This window comes from Pongo abelii, chromosome 6 (assembly GCF_028885655.2).
Source record: "Pongo abelii isolate AG06213 chromosome 6, NHGRI_mPonAbe1-v2.0_pri, whole genome shotgun sequence".
Classification (NCBI taxonomy): Eukaryota; Metazoa; Chordata; class Mammalia; order Primates; family Hominidae; genus Pongo; species Pongo abelii.
The window spans coordinates 99,360,838-99,381,171 of record NC_071991.2 but is presented as its reverse complement, the minus strand read 5'-3'; the positions used below and the strand labels follow the sequence as shown (position 1 = coordinate 99,381,171).

Below are 20,334 nucleotides of genomic sequence, written 5' to 3'. Positions count from 1 at the left end.
TGGTGGCCTGATTCATTCAACATTTTCAAGTACCTGAGTGTCAGTCAGTGTTCTAGATGCTCAGGATCTATCAAGTGAACAAAAGAGCCAAAGATATTCTGCCCAAAACGAAACACTTGCAGAAAACATAAAAGGGTTCATACATGAGTTCTGAGGTTTGCCCTGTATTTACATGACAAATGAGAATTTCAGCGAACAAAACTGAATGGCTTCTATACACTAGCAATAAATGAGCCAAAAAATGAAATTGAGGGGAAGATTTCATTTGCAACAGAATCAAAAAGAATAAAGTACTTGGGAAATAATTTAACAGAGTAGACTTGTCTAAATATGCGGCCAGGATTTCAAGCCCCCTTACCAGTGAATTAGCAAGAGTAGAACTCAAACATCCTCATATTCTGCTCCCAAGTTCCATTTTGTGGTATCAGTGGGGAAGTTCAAGTTGCAATTTTGAGTTCTTGTTCTTTTTTAAAGACTACTTCTGTGAGTAGCCGTGAAAGGCTTCACTGTTCATCACAATCTGCCTGGCAGAAAGGGAAGTGAAGGGCGCTCGGGGATGCCTCCATGCTAAATGCACTATTACTGATGAATACTGGAAAGAATGCTGGGTGAAACAGCATCTTCAAAACATGAAGGTGGGGCACCAGAGGTCCCAGACTTTGTTGTGGGGAGCACCTCTGTCCCCACACTGAAGTCTTGCAGCCTAGAGCTGGGGTATACTGACAGACAGCTAAGAAGGGAGGTGCTCTCAGCACATAAAAGGGGTCCTGAAAGGTGGGTGTCCACTACTACTTGGCAGCATAGAAAGCAGCCAAACCCAGGGATCCAGCCCACTGTTCTCTGGGCTCACCCACATTTACAATGACAGCCCCTTAGGACAAGGTCAGGGAAGTGGCTTTTGTCTGTGATCAACAAAGTGAAGTAACAAATGACCAGCTATGGACATCTTCTTCATACATGTGTAGCCCTTGTAGGAGAGATGCTCTGGTCTCTAAAGCCCCAGGCTCCATTTCCAGTTTCTCACTGCCTGAGCCCACTCCAGGCCTTTACAGGTGCACTGGTGGTGGAGCCTCTGTCTAGGAAGGATTAAACACTGACTGATTAGTCTGTCACATCTTGCAACAGAATTCCTTCTGGTACCCAGGCCACTCCCTGCCTCTTCTGGTTAATGTTTTGTGACTTTATTCTAGTGGTTTTATCCTGGCTCTGTTTCCTGACTCCGACTGTGTTCTGATCCTTATGTGAATACGCTTCATGGCTTTGGCCCTGTTAGGTTCTTTGCTCTTACCATTGGTTCAGTCTTTGAAGTTCTGACGGAGGCATATGGGTTTCAGTCTGGCTCATTTCCTGCCTCTCGGGCTCACAGCCACTCCAACCTGCTACCATCTCCCCCCAGGATCCTTGGAGGTAGAGAGGAAATAATTTTAAACATGGGTTAAATGATTGTTAAAGGTCTAAGCAACTGCAGTTTCACTAGGACAAATGTGGGTGCCTTAAAAGGAATGACACTTATTGGCATGGATGTGTTTAGGCACGCTTTTTATTTATTTATCTTAAAATTATTGCAACTTTGAAGTCATACATGTGGCTAAGCACCTGCATTACTCACCCACTTTGCCCATCGCATTTGCTCCCTTAACTCTTGGGAGGCCCCGTTTGCCTCCTTTGACCTCCCCCTCACATTCCTGTGGTGGCCACCAAAGAAGGAACAAACAGCTGTGAGAGAACAGTCCCAGAGTTCTCTGCTCATCCTCTGAACCTTGCCAACCACACAGAAGGCAGAAGAGCTGTGAGCAAGACAGCTAGTTTTGTAAGGCACACTTTGCTCTTCCAGGCCTATGGACAGGCCAAATTACCTTGCTCTGCTCCATCTCTTACATTTGCCTTATGTGACAGATAAATTGCAGTGGAAGTGAGTGAATAAACATGAATTCTTTTAACTGCATCATTGGTTTTAAGATAAGCTTAGATCAACAACAGTTAATGGAAATTATTAAACACTTATAGGATGTCAAATTATGTGTGAGGACTCAAAGATGAATAGAGCAGGGTTCCTGTCATCAAGGAGTGCACAGTCTAATGGGGAGGTAAATGTTTAAACATGTTGACCACAGTGTACAATGTGTGCAATAATAGAAGCATCTGAAAATACAGCAGCAGTAGGGAGAACTAATCGATTCTACCTGGAGGTGTCACTTGAAGGAGCCACAGGTGGTGACCACTGAGATGCTTTAAAGGAAGAATAGGAGTAATAGGAGTGTTCCAAGTAGATAAGAGAGAAAAGAAATTGCAGATAGGTAGAAATAACATGTAAAAACATGGTATGGTTTAGGAACTGTATTAGTTTTCTGTTGCTGCCATAACAAATTACCACAAACTTAGTGGCTTAAACACAAATTTATCATCTAATAATTCTGTAGGTCAGAAGTCCAACCTGAGCCTCAGCTGGCTAAAATCAAGGTGTAATCATGGCTACATTCCTTTCTGGAGACTCCAGGGGAGCATTTAGTTGCTTGCCTTTTCCAGCTTCTGGAAGCCAGCTACGTTCCTTGACTCATGACTGCCTTCCTCCATAGTCAGCAACAGTGGGTCAAGTCCTTCTCATATTTCAGATCTTTCCTCCTTCTCCTTTCATTTCATGTCTCAAATCCAGCCAGGAACAATTCTCTGCTTTCAAGTACTCACATGATTGGATTGGGCTCACCTGGTTAATCCACAATAATCTCCCCATCTCAAGGGGCCATTCTTAATCATATTTGCAAAGTCTCTTTTGTCATGTGAAGAAAGCCATCCACAGATTCCAGGGATTAGGACATGCACATCCTGGGGGATGCAGGGGATTATTCTACCTACCATAAGAATTGTAGTTGCTATTACAGAACCGAAAGCATCATGGGAGATAAAGAGAGGGAGGAGACAGGTTTGGAGGAGGCGGCAGCTACCAGATAATAAAGACCCTTGTATACCATGTTGAGGAGCCTAGACTTAATTCTGAAGGCGATGAGGTCCTTTGAAGGGTCTAAAGCAAGGTGAGAATTGTGTTTTGATGGACCATTCTGCTGGCAGCGTGCAGGACAGACTCAAGGAAGACAAGTGAGGAAGTCCTCAGTCAGTTTACTAATTTATAGTGTACTGGCAGTCTGGTTACTACAGGTTGGTGAGTGATGAAAGGGGAGGAAATGAAGGGACAGAGCAGAGACTACTCTTTTGAGAAGAATTGAAATGAAAAGTCAAGGAGAGAAAGAAGGTAATTAAATGGGAGCACTATGCCCAAGGTGGATTTTGTCTTGTTTGTTTTTGAAATGAGAGAGATGAGCAAATTTATAGGTTGAAGATAATGATAATGATTATAATGAAATAGCTAACACTGATTAAGACTGTATTTGTGCAGTAAGATACTATACTACATATGTACATTGATTCATTTTTTCTCTTACAACTGAAGAGACTGAGGCAAGGACTAGTTAAATATCACTTCAAGTTACATAGTTTTAAAAAATAGCAAAGCTGGCCAGGCATGGTGGCTCACACCTGTAATCCCATCACTTTTGGGGAGACCAAAGCAGAAGGATTGCCTGAGACCAGAAGTTCAAGACCAGCCTGGGCGACGTAGTGAGACTGCATCTCTACAAAATATTTTAAGAAAACCTAGCGGGGCATGGTGATGCACACTTGTAGTCCTAACTACTTGGGAGGCTGAGGCAGGAGTATCGCTTGAGCCACAGGAGTTCGAGGCTGCAGTGATTTATGATTACACCACTGTACCCCAGCCTGGGCAACAGAGCAAGACCTTGCCTTAAAACAAAACAAAACAAAAAAAACTAGCAGAGCTATAATTCAAAACAAAATCCACTTGACTTGTGATATACTTGACTACTAGACTATGCTAGCCAGTAAAAAAGAAGTAGGGCCGGGCGCAGTGGCTCACACCTGTAATCCCAACACTTTGGGAGGCCGAGGTGGATGGATCACCTGACGTCAGACGTTCAAGACAAGCCTGGTCAGCATGGTGAAACCCTGTCTCTACTAAATATACAAAAATTAGCTGGGCATGGTGGTGGGCACCTGTAATCCCAGCTACTCAGGAGGCTGAGGCAGGAGAATCGCTTGAACCCGGGAGGCGGAAGTTGCAGTGAGCTGAGATTGCGCCATTGCACTCCAGCCTAGGCAACAAGAGCGAAACTTCATCTCAAAAAAAAAGAGGAAGGAGTAGAGATTAAAAGGAGAGAAGCTATCCCTGATGACTCAATGCCTAGGAAAAGGTAGGAGAGCATATATTTGAAAGCACAGGTGGAGGAGAAAAGGAATATGTGGCCTAATATTTTCTGTGAATGAGTTAGGTGTGTGAGAAAGCTAAAGCTTGAGATAACCTATGAGAAAAGTCAAAGGAAGCAGTGTTGAGAGCTCAATGCATTTGGAAACTACTTCAAATGGCTGTGTTGTTTATTTCCAGCAGTGAGAGGGGAGCAGGCGAAAGGGAGATAAGAGTGGTAACCATTTATGCTTTCACATTTATATTACATTCCAAAGCATGCCAGCCATTTCCCAGAATGAAGCCAACCCACTTGGTAATGTCAAAGAAGTCACAAGAACAGGGTAGGCAAATAGCTATGATCACCTTGGACAAATCCAGGTTCCCTGCACACACCCACGCAAACACCTAATTGTTTCCTCATGCTGACCCCCTTCCAGATAAACTCACTTGGTGAAAGCTCTTACTGAGCTATTACTTTCTTGAAATGTCCTAGAATTTCCATTTTTGAAATTTTTTCCATATTATTACATGTCATCCATGAATCATGAACTCTTTTTAAACTTTATCTCTAGAGTAAATGTTTCCTTCCAGTCACATAATTGCCAGCAGGGCAATTCAGTAACACAGAATCTATTGTGAAATCATATTTATGAACTTATGACATTATATCTAACCTTTCATTGTGTATGCTCTTTGACAATTTAAGATTGAACTTTGTGCTATATTTCTTAGATTCTACATTTTTGAAACATGACAAACTTGAGTTCTGTACCCACTTGTATCATGCAATGTGAAAATGCAACCATTTTCCATGTATGATATTGTTTATGAGTGAAGCATTTTTATCTGGTAGAACTTAGATTGACCTGCTTAAAGAGACAGTTTATAATTTCACAGAAAAGTCACTTTTTGATGAATGTTGATATCTATATTATGATTTTTTATGTTTAAGGCAGCTAAAATCTATTCTCCACAGTTTAGTTTTTTTAAGAGAGTTTTTTTTTTAGAGGAGACTGAAATAACAAAGTTTATCAACTAACATTCTGAACATCTATGACTTTACCTTTTCCAATTTATGTAGAAACTGCAAGAACATATCAGGTGTTTTACCCTGTCAGCTTTCTTTGCAGGTTTGTAAGGCACCAAAGGCCAGCAGAATGATAGAGACAGAAAATAGGAAAGAAAACCTTTGTAGTTTTCCTGCTTTTCTGTGGCCATAAAACTAGCCAACATGTATCCTTGGCCCACCTACAATTAGGCTTCAAACCATTGCTGTTTTTTTTTTTTTTTTTTTCTGAGACAGAGTCTTGCTCTGTCGCCTAGGCTGGAGTGCAGTGGTGCAATCTCAGCTCACTGCAGGCTCCACCTCCTGGGTTCATGCCATTCTCCTGCCTCAGTCTCCCGAGTAGCTGGGACTATAGGCGCCCGCCACCACGCCCGGCTAATTTTTTGTATTTTTAGTAGAGACGGGGTTTCACCATGTTAGCCAGGATGGTCTCGATCTCCTGACCTCGTGATCTGCCTGCCTCGGCCTCCCAAAGTGCTGGGATTACAGGCGTGAGCCACCGCGCCCAGCCACCATTGCTGTTAAAGATGGGAAAATACAGTTGAGCATTCACTAAGTCAGAGCTAGAATCTGCCTATATCTACCACTAGGACCTGATCACAGTACTCTCTAAATTCTAATTCTCTCTAAATTCTGCTCTAATTCCCTCTTGTTTACAGCGATAGTCTGCAAGCACATTTTTAATAGCCTTTTGTTATTAAAAGTAATACATATTGGAAAAATTAGAAAACACAGGCAAGCAAAAATAAAAACATAAAAGCAGCACATTCTTACTACCCAGAGCACATCATTTTAACATCTTAGTTCTTATCCTTCTGGATCTCTATATATTCACATACTCATATGTAAAATAAGATCATCTTCTATGGACAGTTCTTGCTTTCTGGCTTAACAAGATGCCTCAGCTTCACTTTGTGTCTTCCCTGTACCAGACCTGAAATCAACCATTTATAACACTTGCTGCTTCCTTTTAGTGGGAAATAAGATTAAAGACCAAAATGTATTAGGGGTGCTCATTGTTGTTAATGTGGCATTGTTTCTAGACCATTATATATTTTTTAACCTTTAAGTTTAGTGGTACAAGTGCAGGTTTGTTACACAGGTAAACTTGCATCATGGAGGTTTGTTGTACAGATTATTTCATCACCCAGGTATTAAGCCTAGTACCTATTAGTAGTTTTTCCTGATCCTCTCCCTTCTCCTCCCTTCCACCTTCTGACAGGCCCCAGTGTGTGTTGTTTCCCTCTATGTGTCCATATGTTTTCATCATTTAGCTCCCACTTATAAGTGAGAACATGTGGTATTTGATTCTCTGCCCCTGTGTTAGTTTGCTAAGGATAATGGCCTCCAGCTCCATCCATGACCCTGCAAAGGACATGATCTCATTCTTTTTATGGCTGCATAGTGTTCCATGGTGTATATGTACCACATTTTCTTCATCCAGTCTGTCATTGATGGACATTTAGGTTGATTCCATGTCTTTACTATTGTGAACAGTGCTGCAATGAACATACGCATGGATGTGTCTTTATAATAGAATAATTTATATTCCTTTGGGTATATACTCATTAATGGGATTGCTAGATCAAATGGTATTTCTGTCTTTAGATCTTTGAGGAATTGCCACTGTCTTCCACAATGGCTGAAATATTTACACTCCCACCAACAGTGTATAAGCATTCCTTTTTCTCCACAACCTCACCAACATCTGTTTTTTGACTTTTAAAAGATTTTTATTTTTAGTTCTGGGATACATATGCAGGAGGTGCAGGTTTGTTACATAGGTAAATGTGTGCCATGGCGGTTTGCTGCACCTACCAACCCATCACCTAGGTATTAAGCCCAGAATGCATTAGCTATTTTTCCTAATGCTCTCTGTCCGCCAACCAATAGTAGCCATTCTGACTGGTGTGAGATGGTGTCTCATTGTAGTTTTGATTTGCATTTCTCTAATAGTCCGTGATGTTGAGCTTTTTTTCATAAAATTGTTGGCATTGGCCACATGTATGTCTTCTTTTGAAAAGTGTTCATTTCCTTTGCTCACTTTTTAGTAGGGTTGTTTGGCTTTTTCTCGTAAATTTACATTCCTTATAGATGCTGGATATTAGAGCTTTGTTGGATGCATAGTTTGCAAAAATTTTTCCCATCCTGTAGGTCATTTACTCTGTTGATAGTTTCTTTTGCTGTGCAGAAACTCTTTAGTTTAATTAGATCCCATTTGCCAATTTTTGTTTTTGTTGTAATTGCTTTTGGTGTCCTCATCATTAAATTTTTGCCTGTGTCTATGTCCTGAATGGCATTGCCTAGGCTGTCTTCCAGGATTATTACAGTTTTAGGTTTTACATTTAAGTCTTTAATCCATCTTGAGTTAATTTTTATGTATGGTGTAAGGAAGGGGTCCAGTTTCAATCTTCTGCATATGGCTATCCGGTTACCCCAGGACCATTTATTGAATAGGGAGTCCTTTGCGCATTGCTTGTTTTTGTCAGGTTTGTCAAAGATCAGACAGTTGTAGGTGTGCGGTCTAGGCTATTTAATGGACAAAGCTAGGAAAAAAAATTTTAAGCATGAGTTAATACTTGTATTTGCAATTCAATTTTAACTTTGTAGTGTTTTCACTAATTTGATTTTACAATTGTATCTCTTTTACACAGAAAATTGATTTCTAATATAATTGACATTAAAATTAAGTTTTCTTGAGTTTACCATAAAAATCACTCTTTTAAAGTGTTTTTAATGGCTTTTAGTATATATACAGAGTTGTATAATCATGGCCTAATTGTAGAATATTTCCGTCACACCAAAGAAACCTTGTGCCCATTAAAAGTCATTCCCCTCCCACCAGTTGTCTTATGTGTAGGAAACTACTAAATCAACTTTCTGTCTCCAAAGATCTGCCCACTATGGATATTTCATATAAATGAATAACACAATATGTGGCCTTTGGTGTCTTGCCTCTTTCACTTAGCATATAGATTTCAAAGTTCATCCATGTTACAGCAGGTATCAAGACTCCATTCCTTTTTATGACTGAATAGTCCATCCTATGGATATATATTTTGTTTGTTCATTTGTCAATTGATGGACATGTAGGTTGTTTCTTTTTTTTTTTTTTTGCTACTATGAATGATGCTGCCATATTCGTGTCCAAGCTTTTATATGAGCATATGCCTTCAATTCAACTGAGTACGCTCTTTGTTTTTTCACGTGGATTTGAGTTATTCTTCCTTCTTTCCAGCATGAAGAGCTTACTTTATTATTTCTTATAAGGCAGGTGTGCCAGCAATGATTTTCTCTATTTTGGTTTATATCGGAATGTCTTTATTTCCTCTTCCTATTTGAAAGATATTTTTGATGGATATAGGATTTTTGGTTGACAGGTGTGTGTGTGTGTGTGTGTGTGTCTGTTTTTTCTTCACTTTAAATGTGTCAGCCACTGCCTTCTGCCTTCCATTATTTTAGATGAGAAGTTACTCTTACTGTGATTCCCTTGTACATAATAAGCTGGGGTTTTTTGTTTTGTTTTTTGCTGCTTTGGAGGTTTATCTTTATCTTTGTCTTTCAGCAGTTTGTGATGTATCTGAATGTGAATATCTTTTTGTTGATTCTACTTGGGATTCTTTGAGCTCCTGAATATGTTTTTATCCCATTTGCAATTTTTTTTATTTAAGTATGTTTTCTGTTCTCTTTTTCTGTAGTTCTCCCATTACATGTAATTTAGTGGGCTTAATGTTCTCCATTTCTGTGACAATCCGTTTGTGTGTCTTCATGCTTTTTCTCTCTGTTATTCAAATTATATACAGCAGTCCCCCCGCCATCTGCAATTTTATGTTCTGCGGTTTCAGGTATCCGTGGTCAACTATGGTCCAAAAACATTAAGTGGAAAATTCCAGAAGTAAACAATCCATAAGTTTAAATTGCATGCTATTCTGAGTAGTGTGATAAAATCTCTCATGGTCCCACTCCATCCCACCTGAAATCATCCCTTTGTCCAGCATGTACACACTGTGTATGCTACCCACCCATTAATCACTTAGTGCCTGTCTTAGTTACCAGGTCCACTGTTGCAGGATTGCTGTGCTTGTGTTCAAGTAACCCTTATTTTACTTAATAATGGCCCCAAAGCACAAGAACAGTGATAGTGGCAATTTGGATACGCCAAAGAGAAGCCATAAAGTGCTTTCTTTAAGTGAAAAAGTGAAAGTTCTCAATTTAATAAGGAAAGAAAAAAAAGTTTGCTGAGATTGCTAAGATCTACAGTAAGAACAAATTTTATCTGTGAATTGTGAAGAAGGGAAAATAAATTTGTGCCTAGCATAAGTGGGTTTGGTACTATCCATTCAGGGATCCTCCTGGGGTCTTGGAGCACATCTGCCATGAATAAGTGGGCACTACTGCCTTCTCTACTGATCTACAAGTTTACTGATTCTTCTGCTTGCTCAAATCTACTGTTGAACTCCTCCAGTGAATTTTTCAATTATGATTTTCTACTTAGGAATTTCAGTGTAGCTCCTTAAAAATTTCTTCTTATTGCCAATCTCTATTTGATGCATTGTCATCATATTCTCCTTTAATTTTTTAAACATGGTTTCTTTCATTCTTCAAACATATTTATAATATTTTCTTTGAAGTCTTTGTTAAATCTAACATCTGCATCCTCCCTGAGAAAGTTTCTGCCTGTTTGTTTTTTTTTTTCCGTGCAAAAAGGGACTGGGGATCTCACTATGTGGGATAGGGTCATACTTTCTTGTTTCCTTGCATGTCTCATAATTTTTCATTGAAAATTGGACATTTTAGGTCATATATTGTAACAACTCTGGATTCTGATCCTTCCCCGGCTTATTGATGCTGTTTTGTTCTTGTTATTGTTGTTCATCTATTTATTTGTTTAGTGACTTGGCTGGACTAATACTGTGAGGTATATTTTTCCCCCGCAGTAGGCAGCCTCTGATGTCTCTGCTTAGATGGTTGTTCCTTGTTTTTTTGTTTTTAAACTTGAGTTCCTGGGGGTTGCCCTGGGTCAGTCACTGATCGGTCAGAGGTCACGCTTAAGCCCCCTGAGCCAGTAAGGTTTTCATCCTTTTCCATTGGGTCTGTGTGTGGCTTGGGAACAACTTTTGAAGTTCGAGGAGTTTATATATCTGCCACTTTTAACTCAGGGACTGATAGCTTGGAAGTACCCTGTCTGGTTGATCTTGGGTGGTCACAGCCATGGGCTTTTCCACAGTCTCCTGGACCACCAGTATCGAGTGTGAATTTTTTTTACTGTCCCTTGTCCCAATTTCTGTGTTAAACTTCTGCTGGTCTGCATCTATTAGCATCACAAAACTATTACCCTACTCTGTTAGCCCTTATGATATCTGTTTTTCTATGTCTGTTATTTTTTACATTGCTCTGGGACATGAATATCCTACACTCTGTTCCAAATAAAGTCAAAGGCAGGGCTGCAGAGCTGCAAGTCCTCACAGCTTGCTCAGCCCCCAACCTGGTTAGAGCCTCTGTGTTACTGAGCAGGAGCTGGGGATATGGGGAACTCTGATCTGTTTTGTTTGCCCTGCCCAGGGTCTCCCTGTAGAGCAGGACATTAGGGAGTGAGTACTGGTACTACCGAACAGCTACAGCTGCCCATGGGGAAGAAGGGGAGGATGAGTGCTGAGTGCTACCATTTCTTAGATCTTCACCTGGGATAGATCTTGATCTTCAGCAATAGGAAAGTAGGGGACGTGGGCACCTCACTGGCTGCAAGCCTGCCCAGAATAGTTCTGAAACCTGAAGCTAGAGGGATGGATGCAGCCCATGGTTCAAATGCCACAGTTTCTTGCTGACCTTCAGTAGATTTTATTGAATAAGTGTTTCTCAATTTATTATATAACCTTAGGTCAATTTCCAGAGACTTTAAATGGTTGTCTTAGATTATTTTGACCAGTTAAATCAATGCTTCAATGCTTCTTTTCTTTTTTTTTTTTTTTTTTTTTTTTCTTTTTTTGAGACAGAATCTCACTCTGTCACCCAGGTTGGAGTGCAGTGGCATGATCTCAGCTCACTGCAACCTCTGCCTCTGGAGTTCAAGCAATTCTCCGGACTACAGGCATGCGCCACCATGCCCAGCTAATTTTTTTGTATTTTTAGTAGAGATGGGGTTTCATCATGTTGGCCAGGCTGGTCTCAAACTCCCGACCTCAGGTGATCTGCCCACCTCAGCCTCCTAAACTGCTGGGATTACAGATATGAGCCACAGTGCCCGGCCAAATCAATGTTTCTTTGAAGGAGAGAATTCATCAAGCTCTTCATCTCACCATTTTGGAAGTCCCACCCACCCCCTGGATTGGTCTGTAATTTATAATTTTACTTATTTGCTTTAAATCAGCAGCCCCCAACCTTTTTGACACCAGGGATCAGTTTCGTGGAAGACAGTTTTTCCGTGGGGCAGAAGGAATGCTTTTGGGATGAAACTGTTCCACCGTTAGATCATCAGGCATTACATTCTCATAAGGAGTGCACAACCTAGATCCCTCACATGCACATTTCACAATGGGATTTATGTTCCTGTGAGAATCTAATGCCACTGCTGATTTGTTAGGAGGCAGAGCTCAGGTGGTAATGCTCACTTGCCCGCTGCAGCCCAGTTCCTAAAGCCCAGGGGCTGGGAACCCCTGCTTTAACTTGAAATACTAAAACATTGCAAAATGCTAAATACAATCATTTGCTTAAAATAAAACTACAGAATGTAGTTTCAGTATTCTGTCATTTTTTTTTTTTTTGTATCTATCTCTTCAAACTTTGACCTACCTTAAGGCAGAGGCTATGTTATATTCATTTCTGTTTTTATTATGCAGGGAGCATTAAGTAGGAAGTAATGGTCTTTTTAGCTTAAGAACAAAACTAAATACTATCTGTTTTTTTGAATATTTGAGTCCACAATTACCTTACCCGGTGGTTTACCTTCAGAAGATGGCTAGTTAGCTAGTTACTAGGCTAGCCTCTAGTTGGTCTTCATTGTACACATATACATACAAACACACACTCACATATTTACCTTTTCATAATCTTTTCCCAGCAACTTTTCTCTTTTAAGTGTGTCCATTTGTAAAGGCTTTTTTTTTTTTTAATTTATTAGATTTTAAAGCCATAGTAACTATGGTCTGTACACTTTGGGAAACCAATGAAAATGTTTGAAACAGGAAATAAATAATATATTGGCTAAAAAATACTGCAGAACCAAAATAAATGTCTGTAAAATGTAACACTAAGTCGACTTACCAACAGCAACTCAACAGTTAAAAAGTTACAAATAGACCGGGCGCAGTGGCTCACGCCTGTAATCCTAACACTTTGGGAGGCCAAGGCGGGTGGGTTGCCTGATCTCAGGAGTTCGAGACCAGCCTGGGCAACACGGTGAAACCCCATCTCTACTAAAATACAAAAAATTAGCCAGGTGTGGTGGCATGTGACTGTAGTCCCACCCACTTGGGAGGCTGAGGCAGGAGAATTGCTAGAACTCGGGAGGTAGAGGTTGCAGTGAGCCGGGATTGCGCCACTGTACTCCAGCCTGGGCAACAGAGCGATAATCCATCTCTGGGGGGGAAAAAAAAGTTATAAATAAATTATATTTAAGGTGGCATATGAATAGATTTTAAGATATTTGATATAGGTAGAGTATCCTCAAAGGTCTTAAAGATCTTGTTCACCATATTTCATCCATAGATTAAAAAAATAATTAGGGTTGTAGGGATTGGAAGCCAGGCCTGGCACCAGATAGTATGGCCCTCATGAAAGATCCCCAACACTTTCACAAAGAAGAAATGGTTTCATAATGCATTTAACATTTTTCTACCCTGATGTGGGTAGAAAGACCATGAAACCCCACTGTATAGACTCAGACTTTTGCATTTTGATAGCTGCATTCATTTGCTAACAAATATGAGCAATTTACCTAGCACCTATACTGTGCCTCGGATTCTAGTAATATTTGGCTGAGGATACAGTGAAGGACAAGGTAATCTGGGCCCTTTCCTCATAGGTCTTATATACTAGCTGGGGAAGTATAAAAATGTTTTTAATAATGTAAGTAAATTTATTCTTGCAGATTGTAATGTTATGTTATGAAGCTCAGCATTCTTTAGCAGTAGGAGCAATACATGTGGTTATCTTCTTTAGATTTGGAAGTCAGAGAAGGCCTTCTTATGAATTCATATTTGGAGTGAAGTGAGGGGAATGAGGAATGACTAATCAGAGGCCCTGGAGAAAAAGAGAGACTCATACATCTGTGGAAATCAAAGGCAGCCAGTGTGGCAGAAGCACTGAAGCACTGGGAGCTTAAAGAGGGTGTTGTGAAAGGAGGCTGTGGGGGTGTTGGGGTCAAGCAGGACCTCAAGGTCTTGAATACCAAGGGTCTTGAATTTTATTCCACTTGAAGTGTTTTGAGCACCCAGCATAACATAACCTTGACTAATTTTTAAAAAGATCTCCCTGGCAGAAGGGCAGTTAGGAGGTTTTGTAATGGTCCGAGAGATGATGAGACTTGGGCCAGTGGGATCAGGGAAGGGAGAGGAACGTGGATGAATTCAATAAACACTTTAGAGGTAAGGGCCAGGCTTTGACGCCTGTAATTTCAGCACTTTGGGAGGCCAAGGCAGGTGGATCACCTGAGGTCAGGAGTTCAAGACCAGCCTGGCTAACATGGTGAACCCCCATCCCTACTAAAAATACAAAAAATTAGCTGGGCATGGTGGTGCATCCCTGTGGTCCCAGCTACTTGGGAGGCTGAGGCACGAGAATCACTTAAACCCGGGAGGCAGAGGTTGCAGTGAGCCAAGATTACACCACTGCATTCCAGCCTGGACGACAGAGTGAGACTCCGTAATAAATAAATAAATAAATGTAAGAACAACAGGGTTGAAAAACACAAATATTCTCTTTAGTTCTATTTTGATACTGTCACTAGCAGTTGAAGTCAAACCTAATACAAATGCTCATTGCATTATGATTTTAGGATGGTAAAACTTCAGTGTTTGATGATGTTTTATGATGTCTGTTAACTAATTATCACCTAACTCAGAGAACAGATCAAAAGTCATTTTAACTAGAAATAAAATGGGAATAAATAGTACGTCTTTATGCATTGGAAAACTTACCATGCTTCTTTGACAGCAGAGGCAAAGGCATCACGGTACAGGGGAGTGACCGTGGGCTTTTGGAGCTGAACCACTTGGGTTTAAATTCTCACCCTGCCTTTAACTAGCTCTATAACATTGAACAAATCATTTTTCTAAACTTTAGTTTCAAATGGAGATGATAATCTTTATTTCACAACATTTTTAAGAATGAAATAACTGATGGGCAACACATACTCTAATAGCTGTTCAATAACCATTCATTTTCTCAACTTACAAATAGCCAACCTATAATCTACACTATTCAGATTGTTTGTTAAACCTTGAAATTTTTTTTAGAATTAGAAGAATTTAACTCAATCCTCTCAATTTCCAGACAAAGAAATAACAGCCTAGGGAGATGAAAAGACTTGCCTGAGGACACAGAATGTACTGGAGGCAGAATAGAACTAGCACTATTTTCTCCAAACACCCGGCATGTTTCCAGGACACTACATTGCCTCATATGTATCCTCTAATGTTTAATGGAGGATTTTATAAGATATCCATATATCCATTCCATCCCCTGCTTAAGCCTAAAGAGAATGGTTATTAACAGTGACCTTATGTTCTCTTTGCTAGTTACATGCTATGGGAAAACTTCCTGGAACCAGAATGGCAGAGTTAAAAGCCAAGTATACCTTGCTGCATGACGCCGTGATGAGGTATGCAATTTACCAATATGGAGACATGATTAATCATCTTTAAATTTCTTACTGGTGATGAGACCTGTCTTCATTTGCATTCCCCCATAAGCAGACCCTGAGGCAAGGATTTGCATTCAGGTAGTTGGAGAAGTGATACGAGAAAGCATCGTGAGAGAGTGGGGAAGTGTGGCTAGGAAGGAAGGAATCTAGCCTTGAGCGGGCCATGTTCATCTGCAAGTTTATATGATGGGCTACTGGGGCTCAGCCTCACAGAGGAGCCTCTGAGTGGCTCACCTCAGCACTCTCCCACTGGAGAGTGGGGAAACTGGAATATTTGCCCACCAGTTTCCACCACTCATTTATTACAAATTACTTCCAGGGAGATTAGCTCTTGGCACTTCTAGCTTGCCCTTTGACAAACCAAGCAAACTTTGATGGCCAGAGACAGCTCTCAGGCAGAGGGACACAGGTGCTGCTGGTACATATGGTAACTGTCCCCTAAAGCTGCAGGTGGGCAAGAGGATTCTGGTGGGACACTGACAGTCTCTGCATAGGACACACCTGCAGGACTCTTCTCCCATGTATGTTCATCACTCAGAGGTGTAGATTCTCCAACAACCCCAGCCTGAGTCTGCTGAGACCCTGTCTTTACTTCTCACCTCCTCCCCATATCACAAGCTACTTACACCTTGCAAGTCCCACTCAGCAACAGGTCAGAAGAACAGGCTACCACAGAAGAGTCCAGCAAGCCTGCCTGAGCACTGGCTATTAGTCACTGGGAATTAAGAGGGCAGGGGAGTGAAGAAAGAGGGAAAACCCTAATGTGCTGTGATTCTTTACCACTCCCAAGCCTCTTTCTTTCCTTCTCCCCCATCTTGTCTCATGGCCTTGCATCGTGTCTTCATCAAAAGCCAAGGAGCAACAGCAACAGATAGAAACTCCATGCTGCCTCTCCCCAGCCATCCTCTCCCCGCAATTCCCAATCACTTCTCCTTCTTATCTTGCCCAGAGATATTTGGCTACTTTGAGGGTAAAAGCATGAGGGAAGAGTGAACAACTTGGAGAAGAGCAGAGCTGCATTCCTATGCAAACTTCAAGGGCACCCAGGTTCCTCACACCCCTCCAAAGCCCCCAGCCTTGGTTCCTCATCCTCAAGCCCAAGCCAAGTCCTCACCCCTACACCTAATGGAGGTTCCATTCCCCTGTAGCTGGTCACGCCAGCCAGTGTGTTCTCAAAGTTCTCAAGGCTCAGGAATTTTGAGACTTTAAGTGGAAAGTCTGGAGTAATCTTTTACAACATACTTCACACTGCTTAACTGAGAGGAAATGCCATGCAGTTCTCTGGGCATCCCTCCGATCCTCTTTGCAGATACAAGGAATATCAGAGTTTCCTGCCCTCTGGATAGCTCTTCTTTTTTTTTTTTAGACAGAGTCTCCCTCTGTCACCCAGGCTGGAGTGCAGTGGCCTGGTCTCGGCTCACTGCAAGCTCCACCTCCCGGGTTCACGCCATTCTCCTGCCTCAGCCTCTTGAGTAGCTAGGACTACAGGGGCCTGCCACCACACCCGGCTAATTTTTTTGTATTTTTAGTAGAGACGGGGTTTCACTGGGTTAGCCAGGATGGTCTCGATCTCCTGACTTTGTGATCCTCCCGCCTCGGCCTCCCAAAGTGCTGGGATTACAGGCGTGAGCCACAGTGCCCAGCCTGGATAGCTCTTATTTAGAGCCCAGTGGAGATTTGCAGGGTGCTTTAACTTAACTTCCTCCTCCCCTGGCCCACAACTCAGCTCCCTGGCCCCTAGTGACAAGTAGCAATGCAGGACCTCAGCTATGGCATTATTTCTTCCTCTTCCAGGTTGTGTTGCAAAACAGTTAACTTCCCTTCTGCTACCCACATTTTACATCTTGACCACTTAGTTCCCTCTAATGCCATTGCAAACACTCACCATTCTCTCCTACTCCCAATGCCTGGCGAGTGGGAAAGATATGAAGTAGACTCTTCATTCGTGCTGCTAGGACTGCAGCTGGGCAGATATAGCCTGGAAATATTGAACTGAAACTGAGTGAGTCTTCCATAGAAACCATGTTATAAGAGTTGTTAAAGTCTCTTCTACTGGTATCATGTTTTAAGTACATGTGGGTAAGTTACGATTTGTGTTCTGGCTGGAACCCTACCAGCCTGTCCTTTCTGTGGAAAAACAGGCACTGTAGCCTGGTCCAACAGCTTACAATTTCAATAGCTGAAGCCTGACTATTAAAGAGATCAGATAACTTTAGATTTACAAAGTTTATTAGCATACATGGAAATTGAATTATAGGAGAATAATTCCAGCTTTCGTTAATGAAAATTATTTGAGTTATCATTGTAACTATTGTTGTTGCTATTTGGTACCTAACATCATGCCTGGAACGTGTTATGTCCCAGTAAATGTTTTGCTAGATGCTATTGAGCAAATGACATTATAAAACCTGGGAAAATGGATGTATCTGTACTGAATTGAGAATATCACAAAGGTGAGGCAGACACAAGGTTACTTCAGTTGAGATTAGGCTTGATCAAGTCATTGGGTGTGTCTGCAAATGAGCTGGATCTTGAAGATTTCTCTTGGTGAGGACAGTTGGTGGGGAGCACACATCAAAAGAGAGCTCTGGCTCTAAAACAGGAAGTGGTGAGGGCTTACTTCAAATAGGGGAGGTAGCTAATATAAGGGTTTCTGGGAAATAGGAATCATATCTACTGGTAAGGTTGGGGCTGATGCTTGCTGATGCTAGCTTGCAGCATAGAGGAGTTCTACAAGATACTGGAGATTCCACCATGTCCTTTTTCTACATCCTCTGACAGATGTTTAGTCCTTTTCCCTACATAGGGCCAAGGTCATAGAATATAACTGGGGTTGTAGGAATCTCCCTCTACTGTGACCTTCAAGTCCAGCTCTAACCAGTGTCCAACTTAGAATCAGAAATCTATAAATTTATTTATATTCATAATTGTGTATGGGAATTTCTCTTCTTAGTTTCCTAATAAAGTGTCATTAGAAAAGTTTCTGTTTTTTCTTAGTTCACTAAGTGGGGAGAGATTTTCCTACAATTCTGTTACAAGAATTCAAGGGAGCTAGGGTTGTTTGGGGAGTTCAAGGGAAAACCTCCTCTTTCCCTATCATTTATCCCCTTCTAGTAAGTCATAATCATTCTTCAAAGTCAAGTGCAAATGTCACATTCCCATTGAGCGATCCTTTCTCTGTTGTCTCCTGCTGTCTTGATCTGGACACCAGCGGTAGTACTTGTCATCTGATATTCCTCCCCATCTGCCAGATTATAAGATTCTTGAAGCTAGGAGCTAAGCCTTATTCACCTCTTGCACCTAGCATAGTACAGTCATCTCTTGGTATCCTTGGGGGATTGATTCCAGGACCTCCTGCAGATACCAAAATCCATGGATACTCAAGTCCCTGATAAAAAATGGTATAGTATTTGCATGTAACCTAATCACATTCTCCTATATACTTTAAACCATTTCTAGATTGCTTGTGATACCTAATACAATATAAATGCTATGTAAATGGTTGTTATGCTGTATTGTTTAGGCAATCATGACAAAAGTCTGTACATGTTCAGTAAATAAACAATTTTAAAGTAAACATTTTATTTTGGAATAATTTTAGATTCATAGAAAAGTTGCAAAAATAATATACGAAGTTCCCATCTATCCTTCACCCATTTTCCTCTAATGGGAGCATCTTACATAACCATGGTCCATCAAAACTAGGAAGTTAACATTCGTATATTACTATTAATTAAACTCCAGATTTTCAACAGTTTTTCCACTAATGTTCTTTTTTTGTTCCAGGACCCAATGCAGTATACCCCACTATATTTAGCCCTCATCTCTCCTTGATCTCTGTGACAATTTCTCAGTCTTTCCTTGTTTTTTAAAATCACGTTGACATTTTTTGTTTTTTTGTTTGTTTGTTTGTTTTTTAGGGTTTTTTTTTTTTTTTTGAGACGGAGTCTCACTCTGTCGCCCAGGCGGGAGTGCAGTGGCTCAATCTCGGCTCACTGCAAGCTCCACCTCCCGGGTTCACACCATTCTCCTGCCTCAGCCTCCCGAGCAGCTGAGACTACAGGTGCCTGCCACCATGCCCAGCTAATTTTTTGTATTTTTAGTAGAGACAGGGTTTCACTGTGTTAGCCAGGATGGTCTCGATCTCCTGACCTTGTGATCTGCCTGCCTCGGCCTCCCAAAGTGCTGGGATTACAGGCATGAGCCACTGCGCCCGGCCATGTTGACAGTTTTAAGAGTGCTAGTCGGGTATTCTATAGAGCATTTCTCAGTTTGGCATTTTTCTGATATTTAGACCAGTGTTAGGTGTTTTGGAGGAGAATACCACAAAGCGGAAGCAGACTCAATTTTTTAACAAAAATTTTCCCTCGTGGTTGGTTGAATCCACAGATGTGGACTCATGGACATGAAAGGTCAACTGACTTGGCACAAAAATGTCACAGAGTTGAGCTGATCCGAGGAGTGGGGAGCAGCTATCCTCACTAGACCCCCACAGGAGCCACCGAGGGTGTACATGTCTCATTACATGAGTCTCTGTTTTTCATGTAACCCAGCACACAAGAGTCAGAGGTCCAACTGCTACAGAACGCCAAACGTTTCACTGAGCAAATACAACAGCAGCAGTTTCACCTGCAGCAAGCTGATAATTTTCCAGAAGCATTCTCCACGGAGGTCTCTAAAATGAGAGAACAACTTCTCAAGTATCAAAATGAATATAATGCAGTGAAGGAAAGAGAGTTCCATAATCAGTACAGATTAAATAGGTAAGTGCACAATTCTCTCCAGCACACTGAAAAGTCTTTTCCTCATAAATAGAAAAAAATCAGATTAAGTTGGAGGTAATTGAAGGAGTAGGAGATAGCAATACGATGATGATTGCAAACCTAGTTCTCTTGAATCCTTAGAATGGAATGGGAAGTCCCTGAACAAGAAAGTTACACTTCTCGAATAAAAGCTCAGGTGACAGAGATGCCTGCTGTGTTTTTCATGTCAGGAAAGCCATCTCACTGAGAGCTGCAGTCAAAGAACACACTCCACCAAACCAGTTATTAGCATTCCCTTGCCCTTCCCCTGCCCTGGCAGTGGCCCCTCATCCCGTGACTATAGCAGTACCAGAGCACGCATCTGCATGGTGAGTGCTTCTCCCCACATGCA

The 20,334-nt window shown here is 41.3% G+C and overlaps 1 protein-coding gene and 1 long non-coding RNA gene across 12 annotated transcripts in view; one reads left to right on the top strand and one right to left on the bottom strand.

Moving 5' to 3' along the window:
* The window catches only part of CCDC146 (coiled-coil domain containing 146), a 170,141-nt gene that overhangs the window by 97,309 nt on the left and 52,498 nt on the right, over positions 1 to 20,334 (top strand). For 6 of the 7 annotated variants that reach the window (XM_054559607.1, XM_054559605.1, XM_054559608.1 and 3 more), the window contains 2 exons: positions 15,056 to 15,138; positions 19,734 to 19,943. In XM_054559607.1, coding sequence (XP_054415582.1) covers positions 15,065 to 15,138; positions 19,734 to 19,943 — 284 coding nt within the window. In that variant the 5' untranslated portion in view covers positions 15,056 to 15,064. The remainder of the gene's footprint in view (positions 1 to 15,055; positions 15,139 to 19,733; positions 19,944 to 20,334) is intronic. The other variant, XM_054559609.1, reaches the window with a different exon arrangement.
* The window catches only part of LOC129060441 (uncharacterized), a 34,247-nt gene continuing 14,981 nt past the window's right edge, over positions 1,069 to 20,334 (bottom strand). For 2 of the 5 annotated variants that reach the window (XR_008527171.2, XR_008527170.2), the window contains 2 exons: positions 17,066 to 17,158; positions 1,069 to 1,400 (listed from right to left, as the gene is read on the bottom strand). This is a non-coding gene — a long non-coding RNA (uncharacterized LOC129060441). Of the gene's footprint in view, positions 1,401 to 17,065; positions 17,159 to 19,715; positions 19,856 to 20,334 lie in introns of those variants that run through there. The other 3 variants (XR_010140900.1, XR_010140901.1, XR_008527169.2) reach the window with 2 other exon arrangements.